This window comes from Apus apus, chromosome 2, assembly GCF_020740795.1.
Source record: "Apus apus isolate bApuApu2 chromosome 2, bApuApu2.pri.cur, whole genome shotgun sequence".
Taxonomy (NCBI): Eukaryota; Metazoa; Chordata; class Aves; order Apodiformes; family Apodidae; genus Apus; species Apus apus.
Window position 1 is genome coordinate 83,985,914 of NC_067283.1, and position 23,875 is coordinate 84,009,788.

A 23,875-nucleotide genomic window follows, 5' to 3' on the forward strand; every position below is an offset into this window, starting at 1 on the left:
GTTTCTAAAATTCTCTTCAGAATATGCTTTAAATGGTCCTATTGAACTTTTATCATCCACTATCTCCACTTTAGCATTGAGGGAGTAAATCATCCTCCCCACTAGGGAACTTCATCATGAAGTGTTCATCAAAAGAGCTAGAATCAAATGTCAAGTTAGAATATAACAACAAAAATAACAGGGGAAGCCTCAAACTTCCTGTAAAACACTAAGGAAAGATTTAAACACTACAGAAACAATTAAAACATTTGAGAATCAAGTAATTACAGTAATGTCAAAGGAATGGGCATTCCTATGTTCTCCCAAAGCTGAATGTTTTGAATATTGGCTGAGAGCAAGATGGGTCATCCCAGTAAACATTATAAGAAGCAACTGGCACTACAGGGGCTTAGCTGTAGGTATGTTATCATCACTGTAGGACTGCCAGTTTCTCTCCCCTCCTTCGACTACCACAGTCAACAGCTGTAGAATTTTTTGTTACAATTATTTCCACCACTGAGTAAATCCTTAATGATAGCAAAGACTTCAGTGCAGTAAGTACTGTATAAACATGGTGAGAAGGAGAAGGAGGAAGAAACAACTGTTAAGCAGAAGCTTGATCACAAAGTCTTTTTGCACTGCCCATTTCCTGAATATACTTTTTTTTTAAGTAATATGTAAAACGTTAAAGTTAATCAGATGTTACTTTGCTTACTATAGCAGTGTACTGAACAGCAAGGACAGAACTTTAAGCTTCAGACAAAGCCTCCTGTAATACCATACTGCAAAACAGTATCTAGCAAAATGATATTACCAATTTGTTTCGAAGAACATAACCCATCATACACAGTGTAAACAGATCAGAAAACACTTGTCAAAAGTTTGATTTCCATTGATTTCCAAAGAATATTAGCAGCAGAATTTTTGGGGTTTGTGGGAAGAATTTGTATTGGGTTTTTTTGTTTGTTTGACCTTTTATGTTGTTTTTTGGTGGTTTATTATTATTATTATTATTATTATTATTATTATTATTATTATTATTATTATTATTATTATTGGTTTGGTTTGGAATTAAATTTTTTGTGTGTCTGTTTTGTGTTTTTTTTAAGCTTTCTGTAGAATTTCTTATTTCTTTTTTAGCAATTCTAAAAAATTCTTTAATATCACAAGCATACAAAGACACAGATATGCCTGAAAATCGCAAGTCAGTATCTTTTGATTTCACATCATGTTTTTGAAACCATTCTGGAATCCTTCAGGAGAAAAATGTAGGGGTATGAGAACCAACATTAATAAAACAAACAGCACTAAAAGATTCCAGATTTTGGAATATAAAATCATCTAGACCACTACCAACAGGAGGATGACTTCATTTTTTAAAAAACAGCATAGTAAGGATTTTGTAAACATCTTAAGGTCTTTTTCTATAAATCAAGTTAGAAAACATTACACAATTGTTAACAGTGTTAGACTGGCCTAAGTATCCCAAATAAAGAATTCCTTCCAAAACTATAGTTTAGTGATTGAGAAATAACATATTGAATATTGAGATAGTTATCAAATTTGAGAGGTAGATGACAATCTTCATCTGTTATTTGGGAAAGGCAGCACTACAGCTGTTTGCATAAATGGCATTATCGGTACAGTGTCCATAGCAGTATAAGAGTGCAAAGGGGAGGACGAACACTGTCTCTCACCTAATAGCAACAAAATTAATCTAATACCCTTGGTCTGCATCATCAGTTTTCCTGGAAATGCAGGTGTGGAAAGAAAGGATTACAAGGCAAGGAAAAGATCAACCCCATTTGTGTATGCAGGCAAATAACAACAGGCAGAACAAACCATCCGGATTGCAGTGAAGATGACTGGGTTCATGGCACAATCCTCAGGAGAGTGTGGCTAGATTGAGTTGAAGCAGCAGAAGTCTGCAAGGGCAGAAAAGGAAGAACCAGAAGTCCCATACAGTACTTTCCACGATGTGAATTCAAGCTCATTGCCTCATGTACTCATGATGGTGCTCCACTGCTTGATAAGCATTTCTGTTCCTGTTCACCATGTCCATCAGATTCTGGGTTTTCATCAAGAGGAAAAGCAGTAACTAATAGCAGCACTGATACAAAGGCTTTGTCACAGTGATGATCAGAGTAAGTTGTTAGCCTGCCAATACCTGTAAAGTGTTACATATCCCAAAAAGCGGCCACTTCAAAAACAATGTTAAAACGAGGGCTTAGTACACAAATGGGATCACAATTTTTCTGTTCTTTGGGTAGTCTTCAAATTTCTCAAGGTACCACCTGAAAAGCAAAGACAGAAATCTGATTAATATTGAGTCTTCAAAATGCTGTTGAGGAAATTAAGTAATTGTACCATGTGTTCAATTTAATCCATATATTTTCTGGCTACAAACCAGAAAAATGCCTTTAGAACCTACTCTGGATAGAAAACCTCCATTTACCACCTTTATACTAGTGACACTCATAAACCAAACAGCTGCCCACAATAGGAAATTAAACCAACAGAGGTGCTGAGAGCAGCCAGGGAAGGAACAGGCTGTTGTTGCAAAATGTATGTTGTTATGCATCCCGAGTATTTGCATTTTAGAAGCAGAGGTGAGGGGGGTGGAAATCAAGAACGTTCAAGGTGATAACATGTCCAATTGTATAATGACTTCATGTGGAAGCAAGGGATACTTCATATATCGGACAGTCCTGTTCTAACAGCATTACACTGTCTTTTTCAGTAGTTTATTCCAAGTTTTTCAAGCTGAACAGACTACACCAAAATATTTCTTCACTTATATGGATTTGATATTTTTATTTGATTTGGGGTCTTTATGTTCCCCCTCCATTTTTGCACATTTTTCCTTTAGTGGAAATTACTTCCTCTAACAATGATTAGCTTTTCATAAAGCTCCATAAATCAAGAGCTCTGAAAGAATGCTGTCAAGGCTTAAGACAGATGGAAACCAACCATGGAATTTGAGTCTGAAGAACATAACATACAAGGAGAGGCTGAGGAACCCGGGTTTGCTTAGTCTGGAGAGGAAGAAACTAAGGGACCCTGTTATTGCTACCTACAGGTACTGGAAGAGGAGTTATTTAAGGCAACAGAGCAAAAATATGAACGAAATGTAAACGCTTGCAGGCCAGGGACTGTCTGGCTAGACGGTCGCTCTGCACAAAAGGACATGGACATCCTGGCAGACAAGTTGAACGTGAGTCAGTAATGGATGCCCGCAATGATGAAGGCTAACAGCATGTTAGCCTGCTTTAACAAGCACAGAGCCACTAAGTCTAGGGAAGTGCTTATTCTCCACTATTCAGCAGCTGAGACCTTGCATCTGCATTACTGCCTTCAGTTTCCTGTGCAACAGAAATAACCACAAACTGGAAAAGAATCCAGCAGATGCTCATTAAGACAACTGTATAGCTGGAAATATATATAAAAATATTTAAGAGGAGACATTGAGGGAACTAGGCTTGTTCAGTCTGGAAAGGAAGTTAAGAGGCAGATCTAATTGCAGTCTTCCACTACTTACAGCAATTTCAGAGAGAAGGCAGAGCCATACTTTTCCTGAAGGCACAGAGCAAGTGGACAGTGCAAGCCCTGGTTGGAGCAGGTCACCACCATATGACTGAACTATACAACCTTGCAATGCTCCTCCCAACCAAAGATAGTTTGTGACTCTGCTAAGTAATAGCAGGTGGTAAAACAAGGAGAGATAGTCACAGGTGACAGGCTTGGAAGGTTCAAGTTGGATAGGAGGAAAAACTTGTTCTCTGGGAGGGTGATACAGACCTGGAACACTCTACAAACAAAGTGGAGAAAAACCTGTTTCTGGAGGTTTTTGAAAACTCCGCTTGGCATAGCCATGGCTGCCCTGACAGACTGTTGGCAATGGCATTTTTTTCAACCTATTTCTTCCATAAACTCATATTTTTTTCCTGTTGTGCTACTAAGTTTCAGTATAAGAATGAAAGCAGGAAGCTGAAAATAATGAAAATAAGATCAGGAAGTTCAAATTATTTTAAACATGCTATTCCCTAGAGAGTCCTTTCAAAAACCAAATCTTCTCAAACTATGATCCTTCTATTAACAGGAAAGCCCATCATGGATACAGTACATCAGCAGTCAGACTGTTTAATTACAGACCAGAGACTTTATTCTCATCTACCAGAATTGTTTTCATATTGTTTGTACACTTAATTATAGACAGAATGACTTGACTATAAATCGTGCCTGTTACAGAAGGCTTGAGTGATTTTCAAAATTTTAATATTACAGAAGCAAGTCTGAGCTGCAAGTGAAAGTATATGACCAATAAACACATTTTTCCCAAACCTGTCTCTAGTCTTTAGAGATCCAGGATTAACTACATTCATTTAAACATTATTTTGACCACTTCATTGTACGTTGTGTCTATTTATGCTCAGTACTATCGCCCTGAAATTCTGCAGTGCTTAATTCTACTCAGAGTATTCTCTTTCACATTCTCCACTGCAGTAGCACAGTCTTTCACAGGACTTGTTCTGCAACATCCCTATGGGATGAGACATCATAATTTGTGAAAAGGAAATGAAGTGTGGCATAGAGACAACAGAAATTAAAAAGACACAAATACTTACTGGTGGTGTTGTCTTGCCCTTGAACCCAAGATGAAAAGTGTACACAATGCAAATGCAAGGCTTTCAGTGGTGCAGCACGCAAGGGCAAATCCAAACCATTCCAGGATCTCTCCAAAGAAGTTAGCTCCACTGACATACTCAAACATTCCTCCTGAAAGCAGGACAGTTATTTTAAAAGCACCTTAATCAAGGAGATCTCCAAAGTTATCTTTTACAGTAAGTCAAATAAGAGCTATATCATCAAAGTCTCTATATAATTTTTAAAGGTAGTGGAGGCAGTGTTTTTCAGTTCAAGCTGTACATGGGGAATTGCTTCATTCTAAGATAGACCTGCTCCAGCTCCATTTTTCCTCTTCAAACCACAGAAGAAAAGCAGTTTTATCAGTATTAGATGTGTTCACACCTTTGTAAATAATTACATAATCAAACTGGCTTGTTGATCGTAAACCAAACTTTAAAAAAACATTTTAAAAATAGAAAATATGCTTCCCCTTAAGAGTCCCAGAAAATACCTACAGCATTAGTGTCCTGGTTTGAGCCAGGATGAAGCCAGTTTTTCTTTTGCTGATTCCTTTTTTCATTTAAGTGAACTTTCTTCAACTAGCAACTGCGTATTCTGCTAGGTTGATAAGACACTGGAATGTTTTTGTAATTGCTGGGCTCTCAAGGTCGTGCCTTTGCTCTGCCGGCCCAGACACTACGGGGGGATTTGTGGCCCCTCTGTGGGAGGCTGGGTTAGACGAACAGCAAAACTGGCCAGAGATATTCCATTCCATATATCTACGTAGGCTCGGGGGAAGGTCGGAGATGACAGAAGAAAACTTCCTTCCTTCCTGCTTTGCTCTCTCGCCGCTTCGCTTCGCCTCTGTCTGCCTTCCTTCTTCTCTCTCTCTTTCTTTTGTTCGTGGCTGGCGTCTGGGAAAACACCATCTGCCCATCATCGTCGACCCATCGACCTCAAGCCCTCCTGACCCTCGTAACTCTCTGCCTTTCTCCAGGAGCAGCTTCGGGATTCCTCGGAATTGTCTCGTCTGAGGGAAGTGGTGTGGGAGTTGCTGGGGGTGGGGGGAGGCGAGAGGCTTCTACCACACCTTTGTACAATCACATATATATATACACTCTTGTATCACATATTAGTATTCTAAATAAAGTTGCACGGTTCAGTTTTCAATCTAGACAATTCTCTCTCTTTTTTTCCTCTCTCTTTCCCTACCTGGGTGGGAGGGGGAGGGGATCGAGAGCATTGTTGTCAAACTGAGTCAAACGTTGACAACAATTAATTGGCGCCCAACGTGGGGCTCGACTTTTAAGCCCAGATTACAAATTCCATCTCTGATGGGAGAAATCCCTCACATGGCAATGGCAAGCAATTTTGCTGAATTTCCTGATGGATTGAAAACTGAACAGATATTTGCTGCAATGAATCTACTGGATTTTCTTTCAAGCCTGCAGCTGTACATGTGCTATGCAGCCAAGAGCATTCTGCTTTTTGTGGCTGCTCTTGTGATCGTTTTATGGTTTATTGATAGAACTAGCCATTATCAACCGTATAATCACTGGCTTGGTCATTTTAGGGATTATGATACTGTTCTTTATGGGGGCACTGCATATGTACAGCCACAGTACAAGTTCTAGCTGGTCCAACTTTAAACCTCTGTTTTCTTTCAAGTTGAATCTCCCAGCTTTTGATCTGAATAGCATTGTCACAGTAGGGATGTTTTTGCTGAATGTTTATAATATAATGTGGATGCGTAGGGCCAGCTGCTGTTCTGCTCACTGCCATTCCCCCACAGGCAATGTTGCTGCCACTGCTGCTGCCAACACCACTGCTGCCGATACCACCACTCCTACTGCTACAAAAACAACTGCTCCTACAGAGATAGAGTCTGATCCATCACAAATCAGGCTAGTTGATCCTGTGACCAGGAGCAAGGCAAAGGCAAAGCGCTCCACCCTTTTCACCCGCTCCCGTCTGAGATGTCCAGAGTTCCTTAAAGCAGCAGAAGGTGAGGGTGAGGAAGAAGAGGATTCTAATACAGTTGATGGAGCGGGTGCCTCTCAGACAGATAAAAAACCAGGCCACTCTCAAACGGATAAAGCGACAGCAGGCCCTCCTCAATCAGATGACGACGACGACGATGACGACGACAACCTTTTCTATCCTCACTTTATGAAAGAACTGCGCCTCAGGAGAAAGGACTTTACCCGCATTGAGGGTGAGGGAATTCTTCCATGGTTGCTCCAATGCTTTGATAGTGGTGCTGAAACCCACAATGTGGACGAGAGAGAAGCCAAGCAGTTGGGATCCCTGGCCAGAGATGCTGGTATTGACAGAGCACTTATTACTAAGGTGGGAACTACCACCCTGTGGGACCGACTCCTTTCAGCTGTGAGAGAGAGATACCCCCACAAGGGTGACATCGAATGGCGCCGGAGCAGAACACCCCCTCTTGAGAAAGCCATCACATACTTGAGAGAGATAGCTGTGAGAGAAGTTATCTATGATAAAGACGGACTTACAAATCCTGATGATGTTGAGTGTGACACACCGATGTTCCGGAGATTTGCTCAGGCTGTGCCAGCAGCACATGCCCATATATTCTCCTTCATGGGATGCTTTAATGAAGGCACAAGACCAACTGTGTGTGAGGTGGCTTTCAAAGCACGACAGTATGGAGACATCATCTCTGATTCCCTTCAGTTCCAAACCTCAGCCATTGAAAATGTAACTGACAGAAAGAATAGGATGCCAAATGGATGGGGAAGCAAACCCCAGATTCTCCCTAGAGACGACAGGCCACGTGTTGCAGTCATTAATAAGAGACGTCCTGCTACGAGACAGCAGCGAGGAAGACAGGACTCACTGCGACGCCACCTGTGGTCTCTCTTGAAAAATCATTTTAAAGAGGACATGAGAGTCTGCGATAAGAAACCCACTGATATTCTCCAGTTGCATGTGCAAGAGCTACTAAACAGAACAAACCCAGGAGATGGTTCTTCCAAGAGGAAGGTTGCATCGGTCAATAATCAGGATGGTTCATCGAGTTCTAATGCTCAGCCTTAGACATGCCCTGTCTCCGGCCAGGAGGAGGAGAGGGATAACCGAGTTTATTGGACTGTGTGGGTTAGATGGCCTGGCACATCAGAACCACAAAGATATAGAGCTTTGGTGGACACGGGTGCACAGTGCACACTGGTGCCGTCGAATCATGAGGGAACAGACTCCGTCACTATCTCTGGAGTGACAGGAGGCTTTCAACAGCTGACTGTTGTGGAGGCTGATGTGAGCCTTACTGGTGAAGAGTGGCAGATGCACCCTATAGTGACTGGCCCAGATGCTCCATGCATCCTTGGCATAGATTATCTTAAGAAAGGATACTTCCGTGACCCAAAAGGGTACCAATGGGTCTTTGGTATAGCGGCTGTAGAGATTGAGGATACTGAACAGCTGCGTACTTTGTCTGGCCTATCAGATGACCCTTCTGTAGTGGGGTTGCTGAAGGTTGAGGATCAACAGGTGCCAGTTGCTTCTTCAACGGTACATAGACGGCAGTATCGCACCAACAGATTCGGTGGTCCCTATTCATAAGCTGATCCAGCAATTGGAAAGCCAAGGCGTGATCAGCAGGACCCATTCACCCTTCAACAGTCCCATCTGGCCAGTGCGAAAGCCTGATGGCGAGTGGAGGCTGACAGTGGACTACCGTGGCCTGAATGAAGTGACACCACCGCTCAGTGCTGCTGTACCAGACATGCTAGAACTTCAGTATGAGCTGGAGTCGAAAGCAGCTAGGTGGTATGCCACTATTGACATTGCACATGCATTCTTCTCTATTCCTATAGTACCAGAGTGCAGGCCACAGTTTGCTTTCACCTGGAGCGGAGTCCAATAAACCTGGAATCGACTGCCCCAGGGGTGGAAACACAGCTCAACCATTTGCCATGGACTGATTCATGCTGCACTGGAGAAGGGTGGAGCTCCAGAACACCTACAGTACATTGATGACATCATTGTGTGGGGTGACACACCAGAAGAAGTTTTTGAGAAAGGTAAAAAGATCATCCAAATTCTTCTGGATGCTGGTTTTGCTGTGAAAAGAAGTAAGGTCAAGGGACCTTCATGAGAGATCCAAATCCTGGGAATCAAGTGGCAAGATGGTCGTCACCAGATCTCAATGGATGTGATTAATAAAATAACAGCTATGGCCTCGCCATCAACTAGAAAGGACACTCAAACCTTTTTAGGGACTGTTGGTTTCTGGAGAATGCATATTCCATGTTACAGTGAAATTGTGAAACCTCTCTATGAGGTGACCCGAAAGAAGAATGATTTTAAATGGGGTCCTGACCAACAGAAAGCTTTTGAGCAGATTAAAAAAGAGATTGTGCAGGCAATGGCCCTTGGACCAGTTCCAACAGGGCCAGACATCAAGAACGTGCTCTACACTGCAGCCGGACACAATGGTCCCAACTGGAGCCTCTGGCAGAAAGCACCAGGGGAGACTCGAGGTCAACCCTTGGGATTCTGGAGCCGGAGCTACAGAGGTTCCGAGGCCAACTACACCACAACTGAGAAGGAGATACTTGCAGCATATGAAGGAGTTAGAGCCGCTTCAGAAGTGATCGGCACTGAAGCGCAGCTTCTCCTGGCGCCCAGATTACCAGTGCTAAGATTCATGTTCCAGAATAACATCTCTCCTATTCATCATGCCACCGATGTGACTTGGAGTAAATGGACTGCTTTGATCACCCAGTGAGCTCGAATAGGGAAACCTAATCGTCCAGGTATTGTGGAAGCAATTACAAACTGGCCAGAAGGCACCCACTTTGGAATGCCACCACAAGAAGTGGTGAAACGAGCTCAAGAAGCTCCACCATATGATCATCTACCAGAGACTGAGAAACAGTTTGCCCTTTTCACCGATGGCTCCTGTCGTCTTCTAGGGAACCGCCGGAAGTGGAAAGCTGCCGTGTGGAGTCCTACACGACTGGTTGCACAAGTAGCTGAAGGAGGTGAATCGAGTCAGTTTGCAGAGGTCAAAGCCATCCAGCTGGCCTTGGATGTTGCTGAGCGAGAGGGGTGGCCGAGACTCTATCTTTACACTGACTCGTGGATGGCAGCAAATGCCTTGTGGGGTTGGCTAAAGCAGCGGCAGCAAAACAACTGGCAGTGAAAGGGTAAACCTATTTGGGTTGCTGACCTCTGGAAGGACATTGCAGCTCGGATAGAGAAATTGGTGGTAAAAGTACGTCATGTAGATGCACACGTACCTCTGAGTCGAGCCACTGAGGAACATCAACACAACCAACGAGCAGATGAGGCTGCTCAAGTGTTCCAAGTAGACTTAGACTGGGAACACAAGGGTGAGCTCTTTCTAGCTCGATGGGCCCATGATGCTTCAGGTCATCAGGGCAGAGACGCAACATACAAATGGGCTCGTGATCGAGGGGTGGATCTAACCATGAGCACTATTGCGCAGGTGATCCACGATTGTGAAACGTGTGCTGCAATTAAACAGTCAAGACGATTGAAACCGTTGTGGTATGAGGGAGGTGGTCGAAGTACAGGTTTGGGGAGGCCTGGCAAGTTGACTACATCACACTGCCTCAGAGCCGCCAGAGTAAGCGCTATGTGCTTACAATGGTGGAGACAAGTACAGGATGGTTGGAGGCATATCCTGTGCCTCATGCCACAGCAGGAATACTATCTTAGGTCTTGAAAGGCAAATTCTGTGGAGACATGGTACTCCAGAGAGAATTGAATCAGATAATGGGACCCATTTCAAAAATAGTCTGGTTACTGATTGGGCTAAAGAGCATGGTATTGAGTGGATATACCATATCCCATACTATGCACTAGCCTCAGGGAAGATTGAAAGGTATAATGGTCTGTTGAAAGCTACCCTAAAGGCAATGGGGGGTGGAACTTTCAAAAATTGGGATAAAAATTTGGCAAAGGCCACCTCGTTAGTTAATACCAGAGGATCCATTAATCGGGCTGGGGCTGCTCAATCAGACCTTTTGCATACTACAGATGGGGATAAAGTCCCTGTGGTATGTGAAAGAAACTTGTTGGGTAAAAGTGTCTGGATCTATCCTGCTTCAGGCAAAGGTAAACCTGTCCAGGGTATTGCTTTTGCTCAGGGACCTGGACATACTTGGTGTGTAATGATGGAGGATGGTGAGGTACAATATGTACCTCAGGGTAATTTGACGTTGGGAGAGAACTCTTGATTTAGCAACTGGTAAGGTATAGAGCCTGTACGTAATGTATGGTATGGAATAAGGGGTGGAATGTCCTGGTTTGAGCCAGGATGAAGCCAGTTTTTCTTTTGCTGATCCTTTTTTTTTATTTCAGTGAGCTTTCTTCAACTAGCAACTGCGTATTCTGCTAGGTTGATAAGACACTGGAATGTTTTTGTAATTGCTGGGCCCTCAAGGTCGTGCCTTTGCTCTGCCGGCTCAGACACTACGGGGGGATCTGTGGTCCCTCTGTGGGAGGCTGGGTTAGACGAACAGCAAAACTGGCCAGAGATATTCCATTCCATATATCTACGTAGGCTCGGGGGAAGGTCGGAGATGACAGAAGAAAACTTCCTTCCTTCCTGCTTTGCTCTCTCGCCGCTTCGCTTCGCCTCTCTGTCTGCCTTCCTTCTTCTCTCTTTCTCTTTCTTTTGTTCGTGGCCGGCATCTGGGAAAACACCATCTGCCCATCATCGTCGACCCATCGACCTCAAGCCCCTCCTGACCCTCGTAACTCTCTGCCTTTCTCCAGGAGCAGCTTCGGGATTCCTCGGAACTGTCTCGTCTGAGGGAAGTGGTGTGGGAGTTGCTGGGGGTGGGGGGAGGCGAGAGGCTTCTACCACACCTTTGTACAATCACTATATATATATATATATACACTCTTGTATCACATATTAGTATTCTAAATAAAGTTGCACGGTTCAGTTTTCAATCTAGCGAAGTCTCTCTCTATTTTTCCTCTCTCTCTTTCCCTACCTGGGTGGGAGGGGGAGGGGATCGAGAGCATTGTTGTCAAACTGAGTCAAACGTTGACAATTAGTTAGCACACAATGCTTAATTTATTTAAGTACTTCATTAATTAACTTAATTATGAACAATATTAGTATTATTAGTAGAAGAAGTTCCAGATTCATTCTCTAGCTTGAAGTGTGTTGCCCTTTTGTTCCCAGTCCCCCCTGTCAGGTCTACTGCTTCAGCCCTCATACTCAGTGAAAGAAGTAATTAGCAGTCTATGATAAAAGTGTTTTACAGCCAATTCAGTGTAAACAATCGGTACTCACCTGCTGGGAATTTTATAAAATAAGAACTTTCACCCTAATTCCAAAGTTAGTGTACAATTAGATAACAGTATGCAATTTACCAGTCGGACTAAATAACCAAGTATTTGCCAAGTGTAATAAAGGACATGTTTTGACCTTGTTTAATTACTTTGCTTTTGTGACAGAAGCGGAATTCTAGCACTTAAAATTGGATAAGATATATCAAAAAGACCAGCTCCTCCTGATTGGGCAGCAAATAAAATCTCATTTCCTTCACAATTCTTTTTTGTACACTGAACATTGTCCAGAACATTCATATTAATTTTTCACATGGGCACTTGGATTTACATCTATTAAAATTATAAAGTTACTGCCTTGGTGAAAAATAAATTTACTGCCATATATATGTTAGTTCTTCCAGTTTCATTGAAAATTCTCACTAAAAACTAAGAGAGTAACAACCAAATGAAAAACTTAGACAACAGCAAAATTCAGAGGTAACCATCATTTTTCTGCTCTCACTGAGTGCAACGTACCTGGAAGAGTCTAATGTTTCCAAAAGTCTCAAGAAATCTTAACATTCAACTGTCTCTCTAAGAAGACTTTTCATATTCTCGGTTTTCTCATGAAGACCAGAATTTATAATGCCTAACTTCCTTGCTGTCATCTTTTCCCTGTATCTCCCTTACCACTGCAGTTGTTGCTCTCTGATTACCTAAGATCCCTCCTTCTTCATAAATGAGACAACATAAGATGAGCCAGCTACCCTCAGTTGCTGAGTACTTTCTGCCTTCCTCTTCTGCGTCCACATTAAGATGATAATTTAGGTCTTCTTTCTCCACCAGCCTATGTTACATTTTTATCACTTTTCAAAAATACAGCCGAAGTCAGTCAGGAAATTCAAAGACTCACACAAGTCATGTGATATTGTGAAACAGATCCCTGGAGTACTTAAGAGTCAAGAGAAAAAAATTTAAAGTATTTCCCACACTATGAAATCACTTCTTGAGATAGGCAACCACTATTTCCTGTTTCCTTTTACATCATACATTATTATATTCCCTAAAACACACCAAGCTTTAAGAAGCCATCTTTACACAGAATAATTTTAGAGCAGGCTGCCCAGGACCACATCTAGTCCATTTTTCAGTATCTCTATAGATGGAAACTCCACAACCTCTCTGGGCAACCTGTTCCAGTGTTTGACCACCTTCACAGCAAAAAAATGCATTCAGATGTAATTTTGTGTGTTTTGTTCCCAGTGCCTTTGGTCCTGTCACTGGGCACCACTAAGAGTCTGGTTCCCTCTTCTTCATTCCCTCCCATTGTGTATTTTTATACACATCAGTAAGATCCCCCTGAGCCTTCTCTTCTCTGGGCTGACCAGTTCAGCTCTCTACACCTCTCCCCATGACAGATGCTTCTTTTGCTGTATAAATTTCTTTAACATTTTTACTTACCTCTTGGTATCTTGTAACCAGTCTCCCCTGGTTTTCTTAGATTTCTGAGAATATGATCAGAATGAATATTGATTGCCATGCCAACAAACCAGCCTATAAAACCTGAAGAGAAACATTTAAAACACTCTCTTTAATACACCAGCCAAAGTGCTTGTTCAGAGAACAGACTACAGTCATATAACACATATTAGGCATTTTATCTCAAAGAAGTAGCAATGTAAGCAGTATAAGCAATTCTGGTGACATCATGCACAATCCCAATTCCCCATGGAGCTCTTCAGTCTGCAGAACTCACAGTGATCAACAGGTCTCTGTCTAGGAATAGTATTCTAAGTATAAAGTTTATTCTTATGTTTCCAGACTTATATAAAAAGCATGCATGAGCATATATACAGGTGTAACACGTATATTTCCCTAATTTGCGCATAGAAAAACAAATACACTAAAATTTCAAACATTAACTGAAACAGCCTTTCTCCTTCCTGCCAGAGGAACACATCTTCGTTCCCCCTCCCTTTTTTTTTTTTTTGGGTTGTTGTTTTGTGGGGTTTTTTGTTTGTTTGTTTGTTCTGGTTTTGGTTTGGTTTTTTTGTTACTGTTCTGGTTTGGCGAGTTTTTTGGTAGTGGGGGAAGGGCCCCATGGGTGGCTCCATTAAGAAGCTGAGAAGCTCCCCCTGCTCCAAACCCAGCCAAAGAGCCATTACAGGGACAACAGATGCACCTCTATGATTAACATACGAAAGAACGGAGGTAACACCTGAGCAGAGCAGTGCTGGGGGAGAAAACCTGTGCTGGAAGGAAGAGGAGAGTGGTGCTGGACGCCGGCGCCAAGGGAGGTGGCTGTTCCCAAAGCAGCCCGTGACTCTGTGGGAAGCCCAGGCTGGAGCAGCTCTGGACCTCACAGGAAGGACTCATGAAGGAGAGGCTGGTGGAGGACTCCCTCCCATGGGAGGGACCCCGTGGGGAAGCAGGGCAGGACTGTAAGGAATCCTTCTTCCTGAGGAGGAAGGAGCAGCAGGAACCACCAGCCTGTGAACTGACTCTAAACCCCATCCCCTGTCCCCCTGTGCCGCTGGGAGGGGTGGGGTAACATCTGCAAGCCCTGCTCTGTGTGTTGTCTGTGTCCTGGGTGTGTTTGGTTAGTGTGAAATTAATTTATTATTTTTTCCCCAAGTTGAGTCTGTTTTGCAGGGACCTTAATCGGTGAAGAGCCCTCCTTGTCCTTTGTCTCGACCCATGAGCTTTGTCCTCATCCCAGAGTGTGTGTGGGGGGGAGTTGAGTGAGCAGCCACGAGGCTGTTCCTTTTGTTGTTTTGGGCCTAAAACCACAACAGTTACTGACAATATACCAGTTTCCACAGCAGACTTCCGAGCAATAAAAGAAGTAAAATTATGAAGGAATTCATGCACCGTTTACTTGTGTTATTTAGCAAAATGGTTTAACCACTTATACCAGGCTATCAAAGAAACTGAGATTATTGTTGAATCCTGCATCTTTATTTATGTCTTGTCATAGTTGCATGGGATAAATCAAAAGGAATTTTTGATTGAAACTCACTCTTTTCACCCTTTCATTTTAAGTCTGGCTACACAGAACTTATGTTTCTTCCTTTGAGGGCAGCATTCCTTATTACTATGAGCAGACAAGATTCAGGTTTTGAGAGAAGATCCATTGTATTTTTGGAATCCACCTCCAAAGTTCTTGATTTGCATTAACATTAAAAAGGAAATGCCAGTGATGTGCTTCTAGAGCAAAATGACTTCACATGCCAGATAAAGAAAGCTTTCCCTTTTTACACCCATAACTTGAGTCTTTCAGATGGTTCTTGTTTAATACCGAGAAATCAAATAATATGACCATCTCTGCAGACAAGAAGTGGATACCCAGATGTAAAAAGCCACATGTTGCAAGACTAGTAAGTTGTCAGAGCATACTTTACCAAAACTTAAGCTATATTTCAAAGTGAAGCTACAGATGTAAGGGCACCCTGCCTCTCAAACAAGTTGTTAGATAGGCAGCTTTCTTCTCTCAGTCACTTGTGGGCTGATTACACCTAAAGGACCTAGCTGTCTGCTTCCACATGGATTAGGAGGAAATGACTACTCTGAAGAAAAATTGAGGTCTCTGCATGAAAGCTCTCTCCATATTCACCTATATAAATAAAAAATGTTGATTAGCTTGTTACGTTCTGCTTACACCAGTAGCAGAATTTAGTCCATTGAACAAGCATGTTTCTTAAGCTGTTTATCATGCAGCACAGTGCAGTAATTTCCATTAGCAAGGTGTGTAGATGCCAGAAGTGTATTCTCTAGTAAAATTTTACCATAACCCTTTCAACTACAGATACAACGTAATTATATCATCATGAGATAGATTAGGTCAATGCAATGAGGAATTTACAGACCAATAAATATAACGACAACATTCAAAAACAGTGTGAGTTATTCAAATGGTGTTGAATTCTACTTTTAGGAAAACAGATAATTTTAACTTTTTTCCTTCAAAGCAGATCTCTATCCAGAGAATATTGAATCCCCAACACATCCAGCAATAAAAGGAGTTTGTTTTCTTAGCATTAGTAATTATGTATCAATATGCTAATTGACAGAGAAGATAGAGTACTTTGGGAAACAAGGGATGTTACTCATAAAACAGAAGTCATTATCTCTATAGAGACAATAATTTCAAAATAAATTTCCTAAGAAGTACACAGATTACAGCAATATTTATACTAATTTACTTCCGTATTAGCATGAGGAAAAAACTACACTGAAAGTTAGTATCAGTTCTAGGAAGAGTACCAGATTTCTTCCTCATGAGATGAAATTAGAGACCCTTTGATTTCTCTGAAAAGCCACCATTATTTTGGAGAATGTTACCTGTGTATTCTGTATTGCTATCTGTAAATTAGTACATGAAGTACTAAGAACTTCAGATAATGCAAAAAGACTGGAGCTTGCTTTAAGAGATCCCAGTTGCTATGAGAGATTAGTTTGATTCACTGCAGACAGCCTTTTCATCAGTGCTCCCAGCCAATGGGAAGAGGCTTGAAAGAGCAAATTGAGCAAATCAGTAATTGGTTACAGAAGTGGTGCCACAGCCAGGTCTTCATCTACTTAGATCATGGAACTAGCTTTGAGAAACCTGGTCTCCTAGGGGCTGATGAAGTCCATCTCTCAGAGAAGGGGGAGAGCATCTTTGGCCAATCTAGAAAGGGAGCTTTAAATTACAGTTGTGAGGGAAGGGAATCCTCAATCCATCCAACTGCCACCACTTTGAGGCCAGTGCCAGTAATAGATACGCTGGACCTGGAGAAGGATCACAGGCCAGCAGAAGAACACCTGAAACAGACACTCTTCATAGACAACAAGATGATGAACATAGGCGCTTTTCACAGCACTCCTCTTCGATTTGAAGTTCTGTTTTCCCATGAAGTGCTTCATAACCACCTTTCCTGCACCTACACTCTGTGGGCACTGTCCTCATCTTCAGATGCTCACCATGGCCAAGTCCTAGGACTGTACACTAGAAAGCCACGAGCTGGGTATGCACTACCATCTGCATGACTTGGCTTCCACCTATGGCAAATGCAGATATGTAAACATCCAGATTATCTGAACTACAGGATGCACCATGCAACATAAATGACTTAATAAGATTATTAAAGTTAAGAGGCTTTTCTCCTTCATCAAGGCAAACCTGGGGATTAAGGTCTACTTGCATAAGAAGGACAGTAACTAGGCCTGTATTACCAGCCTAGTGCAACAGAAGAGCACGTGTGTGTTGTTGCACCAGTGCCGTCTTCACCCTCACCCATATAGAATCTCATGCAAAAAGACCTATTTCTGTTCTGCAGGTTGTATGATGATAAGGCAACTATTGTCTGGCTCACCCTCCTCACTCTGGCTTCAAGAATATGCAGTGCAATATGCTGTACAGAAACAACACGAGGCCAGTTTCTACAGCTGCACTGAAAGTACCTGGTAGACACTTCAAGTGAACCAGTGCCTCATCTCAGACTGCATGGTTTATCTTTCCAAGAAGGGACAAGATCATTTGGAGCATCCAGATGCATATAGATATCAGGAGAGATACTAATCCACAATCCCTTGGTCACAAGATGATATCCAGATATGGACAATGCACATGCTCTATTCATGTCTGTTTTGTGTAGAGAGCAGAGGTAGCATATGTGCTTGGCTGCCTGACTGGCAGATAAAAAGCCTCACCCAACAGACTAGGTGCTTATGTTCCACCACTGGCACCTTCTGAGTTGCAGGTCCTGCTCTGCTTCACAGAGCTGTTGTGAAGAAAAGTTTTAATGTGCAGAAGGGTTAGCCACTGGGTGTAGGACACCTCTCCACAGCCCGCTCTACACAGGACAACTCCATGTCACCAACAGATGACACGGGTCCTTCTCACACCCTATGAGGTCAACAAAGCCCTTGAACATCAGCAGGGGCCCTGCGGGGTCTCACATGGGAGCCAGAGGAAAGACCACAAGTAAGCTCATTCCTGCCCTCCCTGGAGGCATAGGGGGAAGCAGTGGGGGAAAAAGCAGTGTGGGGAGAAGCTGCTTAATCATATGCCCTCATTGTGCTTGGTCATCAGAGGTGTCTACCTTGATCCACATTTGTTTCCAGTGATTCATTAATAAAGTAATATTTAAATTAATTACTAGATAAAGGCAACAGTGAGATAAAGGCAACTACATCAAACATGAAATGCCAATATTAAAATAACGGCAATGCAACACCAGGAGATAATATTAAAAGTAATTATGAGGTAAAGGCAACAATGAGATAAAGGCAAATAAATCAAACATTAAATACAAGAAACTAAGATTTTGGCTGCCATAAGTACAGCCAGCTAACATGCAGGCAGGGTGCAAGGCAGGTGGGGAGGACTACAGGAGGGTTTTCCTCAGGAAGCTGAGGAGCACGCAGCTGCCCCCCTGCACCTCGTGGTGCTCCAGTGCTGGTCCTGCCATGTGCACTGTGCAGATGAGGAAGAAGCGCTGCCCTGGCAGGCACTACTGGATCAAGTTCCCAGTTGCCCAGGGCTGAGGAAGATGCTGGGGGTGGTAGGTCACCGTGCTTGTTAAGTCCCTCCATTTAAAAAACACCACCCACCCCCCCCATAAAAGACAAAAGAAAAAAAACCACCACAATAACCAAACAAAACAAGCCGAGGCCAACAAACAGTAGGCTCTTACATGAGGCAGTGCTCAGGCAGCCAGCTTCTCCCGCATGCCTGGGGATGCTCTCCCCAGCTTGCCCCCCTACCTCCACGCCTCCTTCTCCTCCCCCTAATGAAATGTACTCTGCAGGCAAAGCAGGAAGCAGATCACTGGCACTTCCCCCTTTGCCTCCCATGAGAGGCTGTTTGCTGCTGGGAGCCCTCACCTCGTGCTGGAGAGAACCAGCAGCACCTGCTGGTAACGTAGATCTATGCCCTGGAGGGTTGCTCTGGTGAGAGTTGTCCCATTCTGTTAGCCAAGATGAGAAGGGAGTAGTTGAATGGGGACTTAAAGGAGTAAGAAAAGACATACAGCATACTGCAAAGGGTTTGACAGGGCTAAAGCAAGCAAAGGAAGATGTTGAAACAGAAAGTGCAGACAGATTAGAGAGAACACAAGCATGAAACACACAGGTGCATATGCCCTTGTTTGTGGCATTCACCACTTCAGGGTATCATGGGTACTCTTGCTAAATTCACAGGCTCTTTATTGGCACACGTGTAATATACAAGCTGAAAGATTATGAAACTAACGCCACCTTGTTTTTCAAGTTCATGGATTTATCAAGTGTTGTCCTGTATCTGAAGCAGAATGGTTCCTCTGAAAACCAGTGAGTTCACTGCTCTGAACTAAACAAATGCAGTCCAGAGAAACCATGAGGGAACCACATCAAAACTGCATTGCTGCTCTAAATTAATTGCTCATGTTATAAGCTACTGCTTTCTTAAAACTAACTCCTAAACATCTGAAAGCCAACAGTCAATCTGTATACTAAGGCTTCACAGAGAACATCAGTTTTTTGAAACATCCCATGATGGTTACTTAGCCTCACTTCTCCAAATCTGTCTTCGTGACAAATTTATTTCCTTTTAGCTCCCAACTACTGAACCTTGTTTAGCTGCTACCTGTAGCTTTCTGTTATTTCTCTTCCACATGTAGTTTCATGTAGACCAAAGAAATGTCTTGTCCCTCAGCAAAAATGTTTCCTTGCTATTGTTATATTTTTAATCTTTACTCCTTTTTTTTTTTTTTTTTTTTTTGCAATTTTAAACAGAGGCTTCAAGACATGGCCAGATGTTTTTGAAGAGCTACAACATAATAGTCCAGTTATTCAAGGAATATCCAGTGTACAATAGCACTTCTGCATTTGAACTGACCAAGCATGAACTACAGATATTCGGAGGTATCCAGCTGGGATGAATACCAAATAGCAGTTATAAATATGCACTATATTCTGATTATGTTTATGTGCATGACAAAACAAAATGAAAAATCCTGAAAGATATTCTAGTTACAGGAATAAAAGAAACAAGAAGTCTTAGGTTTGGCTGCTTTATAGTCATGCTAAAGTTTATCTAAAGACTTATTGTAACAGTCTCAAAAAAGCCAGCAAGGGACACTATTAAAATGGTTGCTATGTATACCAGGAATCTGCAGCTTCTTCGTTTTCAGGGTAACTTTTTAAAGCAGTATTTTTACTTATAATAGTCATGAAAGCAACACTTTGCTTATGATTAGCAGTACTAGAAATAAATATACAGAAGCATATTATTTGAGGGGGGAAAAAAAAAACAACAAACAAAACACCAACAAAAAAAACTCAAAAAAACAAAACACGAAAACAAACTCAAACCAAACTACTTTATAGACAGAAGTATTCATACCTGAAGGAAGATGAACCTAACTATTATCATTTATACAGTTACATCTTTTAGAAACCCTTGAAACTAAAAAAAAAAACCCACAAAAAAATAGAACCAACCCCAAGGAAACCTGAGCAAGTGTCTTACTACCTTAACTTTTTAAGATCTTTCAGTGAGGAGGAAATGATTGATGGCTCCTGACCCATTATTTGTTTACAGCACTGTATTGCGATACCTTTTGATTAAGGTATTAAAGTAGGACATTGGAAACAAAGTCTACATTGCATCAGTCTTCAACAGTTTTGATCAACAGATCTTTTAATCAGTGTCTTGTTGGACCCAAGTTTAAGGAGACTGGAATTTCAGAAGTACCAAGAGAATTTCAAGAATATGCAAGTGCCTGACATCCACAGAAGTCATTCCCTTGTGCTTCAATTTCTCAATTTTTAGACCACAAGCACTACTGTCCCCTAATCTTGGCAAGACAATTTATTTCAATGTAAATTTTTTCAATCTTGTAGTCATGATAGCAGTTAGCACAGTGGTTCTCTATTGTCATCTGCAATCTGTAATAAAGATGAAAACTGCTTATTCTTGCTGTAAAGGGCTTGGGAAATCTGGGAGAAACACTAACGTGCTCTGATTCCAGAATAACAAGAAGGATGGCACTGGGTCAGATCAAGGATCCACACAACCCAGTATTCTGCCTTTGGCTGACAAGGCAAAATATCCTGGTTTAGTTTCAGATCAAAAAGATCTTTCTGCAAAGATTTCTGTGGAAAATTATACTGTATTTTTGACAGTAGGCAAAAGTAGATGCCTAGGAAAGAAAAAATAGGGCAAAGACAACACTTGCCCACTAAACACCTTAGGCATTTAATCATATGCATAGCTTCAAGTATAAATGTAACCTCACTTCCTGATAGGGGTGAATGAACCATCAACCACTTCATCCTCTTTCTTGTGGACGAGTTTTGTTCTTTGCCAAAGGCCACTACTGTTATGAGGGTGGGTGGGCTGGTGCATGTGTGGATGCATATGTAAATATCCTAATGCCATGGACTTTTGGCATTAGAAGTTGTATTGTGGCATTTAGCAGCTACTGTTATTGGTTGTTTACCCCATTAATTTATTCACTTCTGTTTGACAACACACAAGTCTTTAATACCCACAACATCAAGAAACAAGATATATCAGTTAAATCAACATGTCATGTGGAAAATCTGCTTTGTTTGTTCTAAATCTGTATGCTGCTGCTCCCACTTAGAGCCTCAAGTTCCCATATTGAGAAAAAAACCAACTTGATCTATATTTATTTTGGTGTTAAAGAACGGGAATGACAGTCAGCTGATCTAGCAGTGACATTGTCGGAAAAAGTGTCATTTCCTAGTTCTAAAATAAAAAGGGTTAAAAGGCTTCCAAACTACGACAAAAGAGAGAATTAACTATGAGGAAAGATGCAAAGTGGGCCTACTATAAAATTATAAGGAAAAATAAAAAGCTGTGAAGACAACCTTCTAGTAACACGTTTTAACTCACCTGTAATAAAACATGGATGTTTTAACCAGCCCGAAGGGTATTTTGCATAGTTGCTTAAGCTTCGGCCTTGCAAGTAACCATTGTAAACACAGAACAGAAGTGCCAGTACAAAAGTAAAAAATGGTGTTGGTTTGCCTTCCCGGATCAGAAGAGGAAATATGAGTGCCCTATAGCAAACAAGGAAAGAAAAATTGTTGCATTAACAGACAGAAAAAATACTTTTGATGTCCAAAACTGTAATCCACAGTCCATATTATCCTGCTTTTCAAGTTCTCAGTGGAATCTTGATCCTGTTTCACAAGGACAATTATAGTTGATTTAATACCTAAACATCAATTTTGTTGCCTATTGGAATTACGAGGTCAACCCTCTCTCCCCTTATGATAGAAGTTTTGAGCCTTGTATCCAAGGCAATTACTTGGACATGAGCAGTAAGAACAACTGATAGGCACAGTGTATTTTTCCCCCCCTTTATTCCTAAATCCTCAATGTTAACCATCAAGCTTTCTGAAGTGATCTCAATCCCTACACCAACTCCATCAGTAGATTCCAGAGGTGGAAGTCAATCCCCTTGAAATGAACCTAATCAAGCTCAAGTTTCCTCCTTGCCCTAAAAATCACTTCAAAACATTGATTGATTTGCCTCAACAATTTTGTTCTACCCTTGTCCAGTTCTGAGCCAGGATGAAGCCAATTTTCCTTTTACTGATTTTTTTTTTTTTTTTAAGATCCCAAGCCAAAGCTTATCTCCTTACTCTTAAGAACGGAAAAAGAGGGAGTAAAGATATGCTCCTGGGTTTGCAAACCAGTCAGCCACCAGGCCAAGTGCACGTTGCATCCCTCTCAACAGTGAGGACGCGGAAAACCTTTGGTCAAAAGCAACAGCCTCTCACAACAAGCGCTGGAAAAGAGCTGCAGATCAGCCACGCACTCAGCTTAAAATCAGCCTGACAAAACCACCTCTGCTGTATGAGCACCGGGGCAAAACTGTTTGTGGAGTATTAGCTGTAGCTATTGTCAGTGACTGGAAGGGAACAGCAAAGCCTTATCGGAGCTGCAGCCAGGCTGCCTTCTCTCAGTTCTACAAAGCACCCAAATGCCAACAACCATGTGGTGACATGGGGCACTCGGCCTCGGCTTCATCAGTGTTTTAATGGATCACTGAATATCCAGAGTTGGAAGAGACCCACGAGCATCATCAAGTCCCAACTCCTGAAATAATGCTACGTTGAAAGGCATAATTTATAAATAGCTACACACTTGCACAATATTGAAATGATATATCAGCATCTGGATCTGAACCTTCTTTGTTGGAAGACCCTGCCTTTAAAGGCTGCCAGACCAAGCCACTTCTCGAGCGAGCGTCATCCCAAGAGCTGCAGCCGCAGCCCCCGGGCGGCGCGGCCCCCGCAGACCACCCCCCGCAGACCACCCCCCGCAGACCACCCCCCGCTGCCCGTCTGCTGCCCTTTCCCAGAGGCGCCGCTCATCGGCAGCAGACCCCCAATCCCTGCCGGCCAGACAGGAGCAGCCAGGCGCTTCCCTCGGGACTGACCCCCTCCCGCCCCAGCCCTGCACAAACCCTGCCCACCACCCTGCTCCCGAGGGAAGCCCCCCCCCCCCTCCCCATCCCCATCCCCATCCCCGCCGGTGCCCGGTGCCCCCGCCCCGGGGCCGCACCTGTGCGCGTAGTGCAGGACGAAGCAGCCCAGCAGCAGCCGGTTGGGCCAGGCGGCGCCGGTGTCGCCGCCGCAGGCAGCCAGCGCCAGCGGCACCAGGAGGGAGGGCAGCTCCTGCAGAGCCCAGGCGGGGCGGGCGGGCAGCAGCCACCCGAAGCGGCGGGACGAGTACCGGCCGTAGGGCATGGGGACGAAGCGGAGCAGCAGGGCGGAGGCGCCGCCCAGCCCCACCAGCCCGCAGGAGAGGAGCTGCAGCAGCCGCTGCTCCTCGGGCCCCGCCACCCGCCGCCACCACGCGCACCCCTGCTCCGCACCCATCCCGCGCCACCGACCGCCCGCGCGCGCGCGCGCCGCCCGGCTACCTCCATTCCCCAGCCGGCCCGAGCCACGCCCCCCCCCCCGCCGCCGCGACAGCCAATCGGCGCCG

At 43.2% G+C, this 23,875-nt stretch overlaps 1 protein-coding gene across 1 annotated transcript; it reads right to left on the reverse strand.

Moving 5' to 3' along the window:
• Positions 1 to 1,618: 1,618 nt before the first annotated feature.
• On the reverse strand, positions 1,619 to 23,800 carry SRD5A1 (steroid 5 alpha-reductase 1). Its single transcript, XM_051610017.1, has 5 exons — positions 23,450 to 23,800; positions 21,770 to 21,936; positions 13,348 to 13,449; positions 4,605 to 4,755; positions 1,619 to 2,273 (listed from the first exon to the last, which is right to left on the reverse strand). Exons 1-5 carry the CDS (start codon positions 23,764 to 23,766, stop codon positions 2,207 to 2,209), a joined length of 804 nt encoding a protein of 267 aa, XP_051465977.1. The 5' UTR covers positions 23,767 to 23,800; the 3' UTR covers positions 1,619 to 2,206.
• Positions 23,801 to 23,875: the final 75 nt, after the last annotated feature.

Excerpts from the sequence above, each read along its gene's own strand:
- SRD5A1 (XM_051610017.1), bottom strand. The coding sequence starts at position 23,766 with ATGGGTGCGGAGCAGGGGTGCGCGTGGTGGCGGCGGGTGGCGGGGCCC. Across the intron at positions 13,450-21,769 it reads ACATCCATGTTTTATTACAG|GTTTTATAGGCTGGTTTGTT; the intron begins GTGAGTTAAAAC and ends GTTTCTCTTCAG. Across the intron at positions 2,274-4,604 it reads AGGGCAAGACAACACCACCA|GTGGTACCTTGAGAAATTTG; the intron begins GTAAGTATTTGT and ends TTTGCTTTTCAG.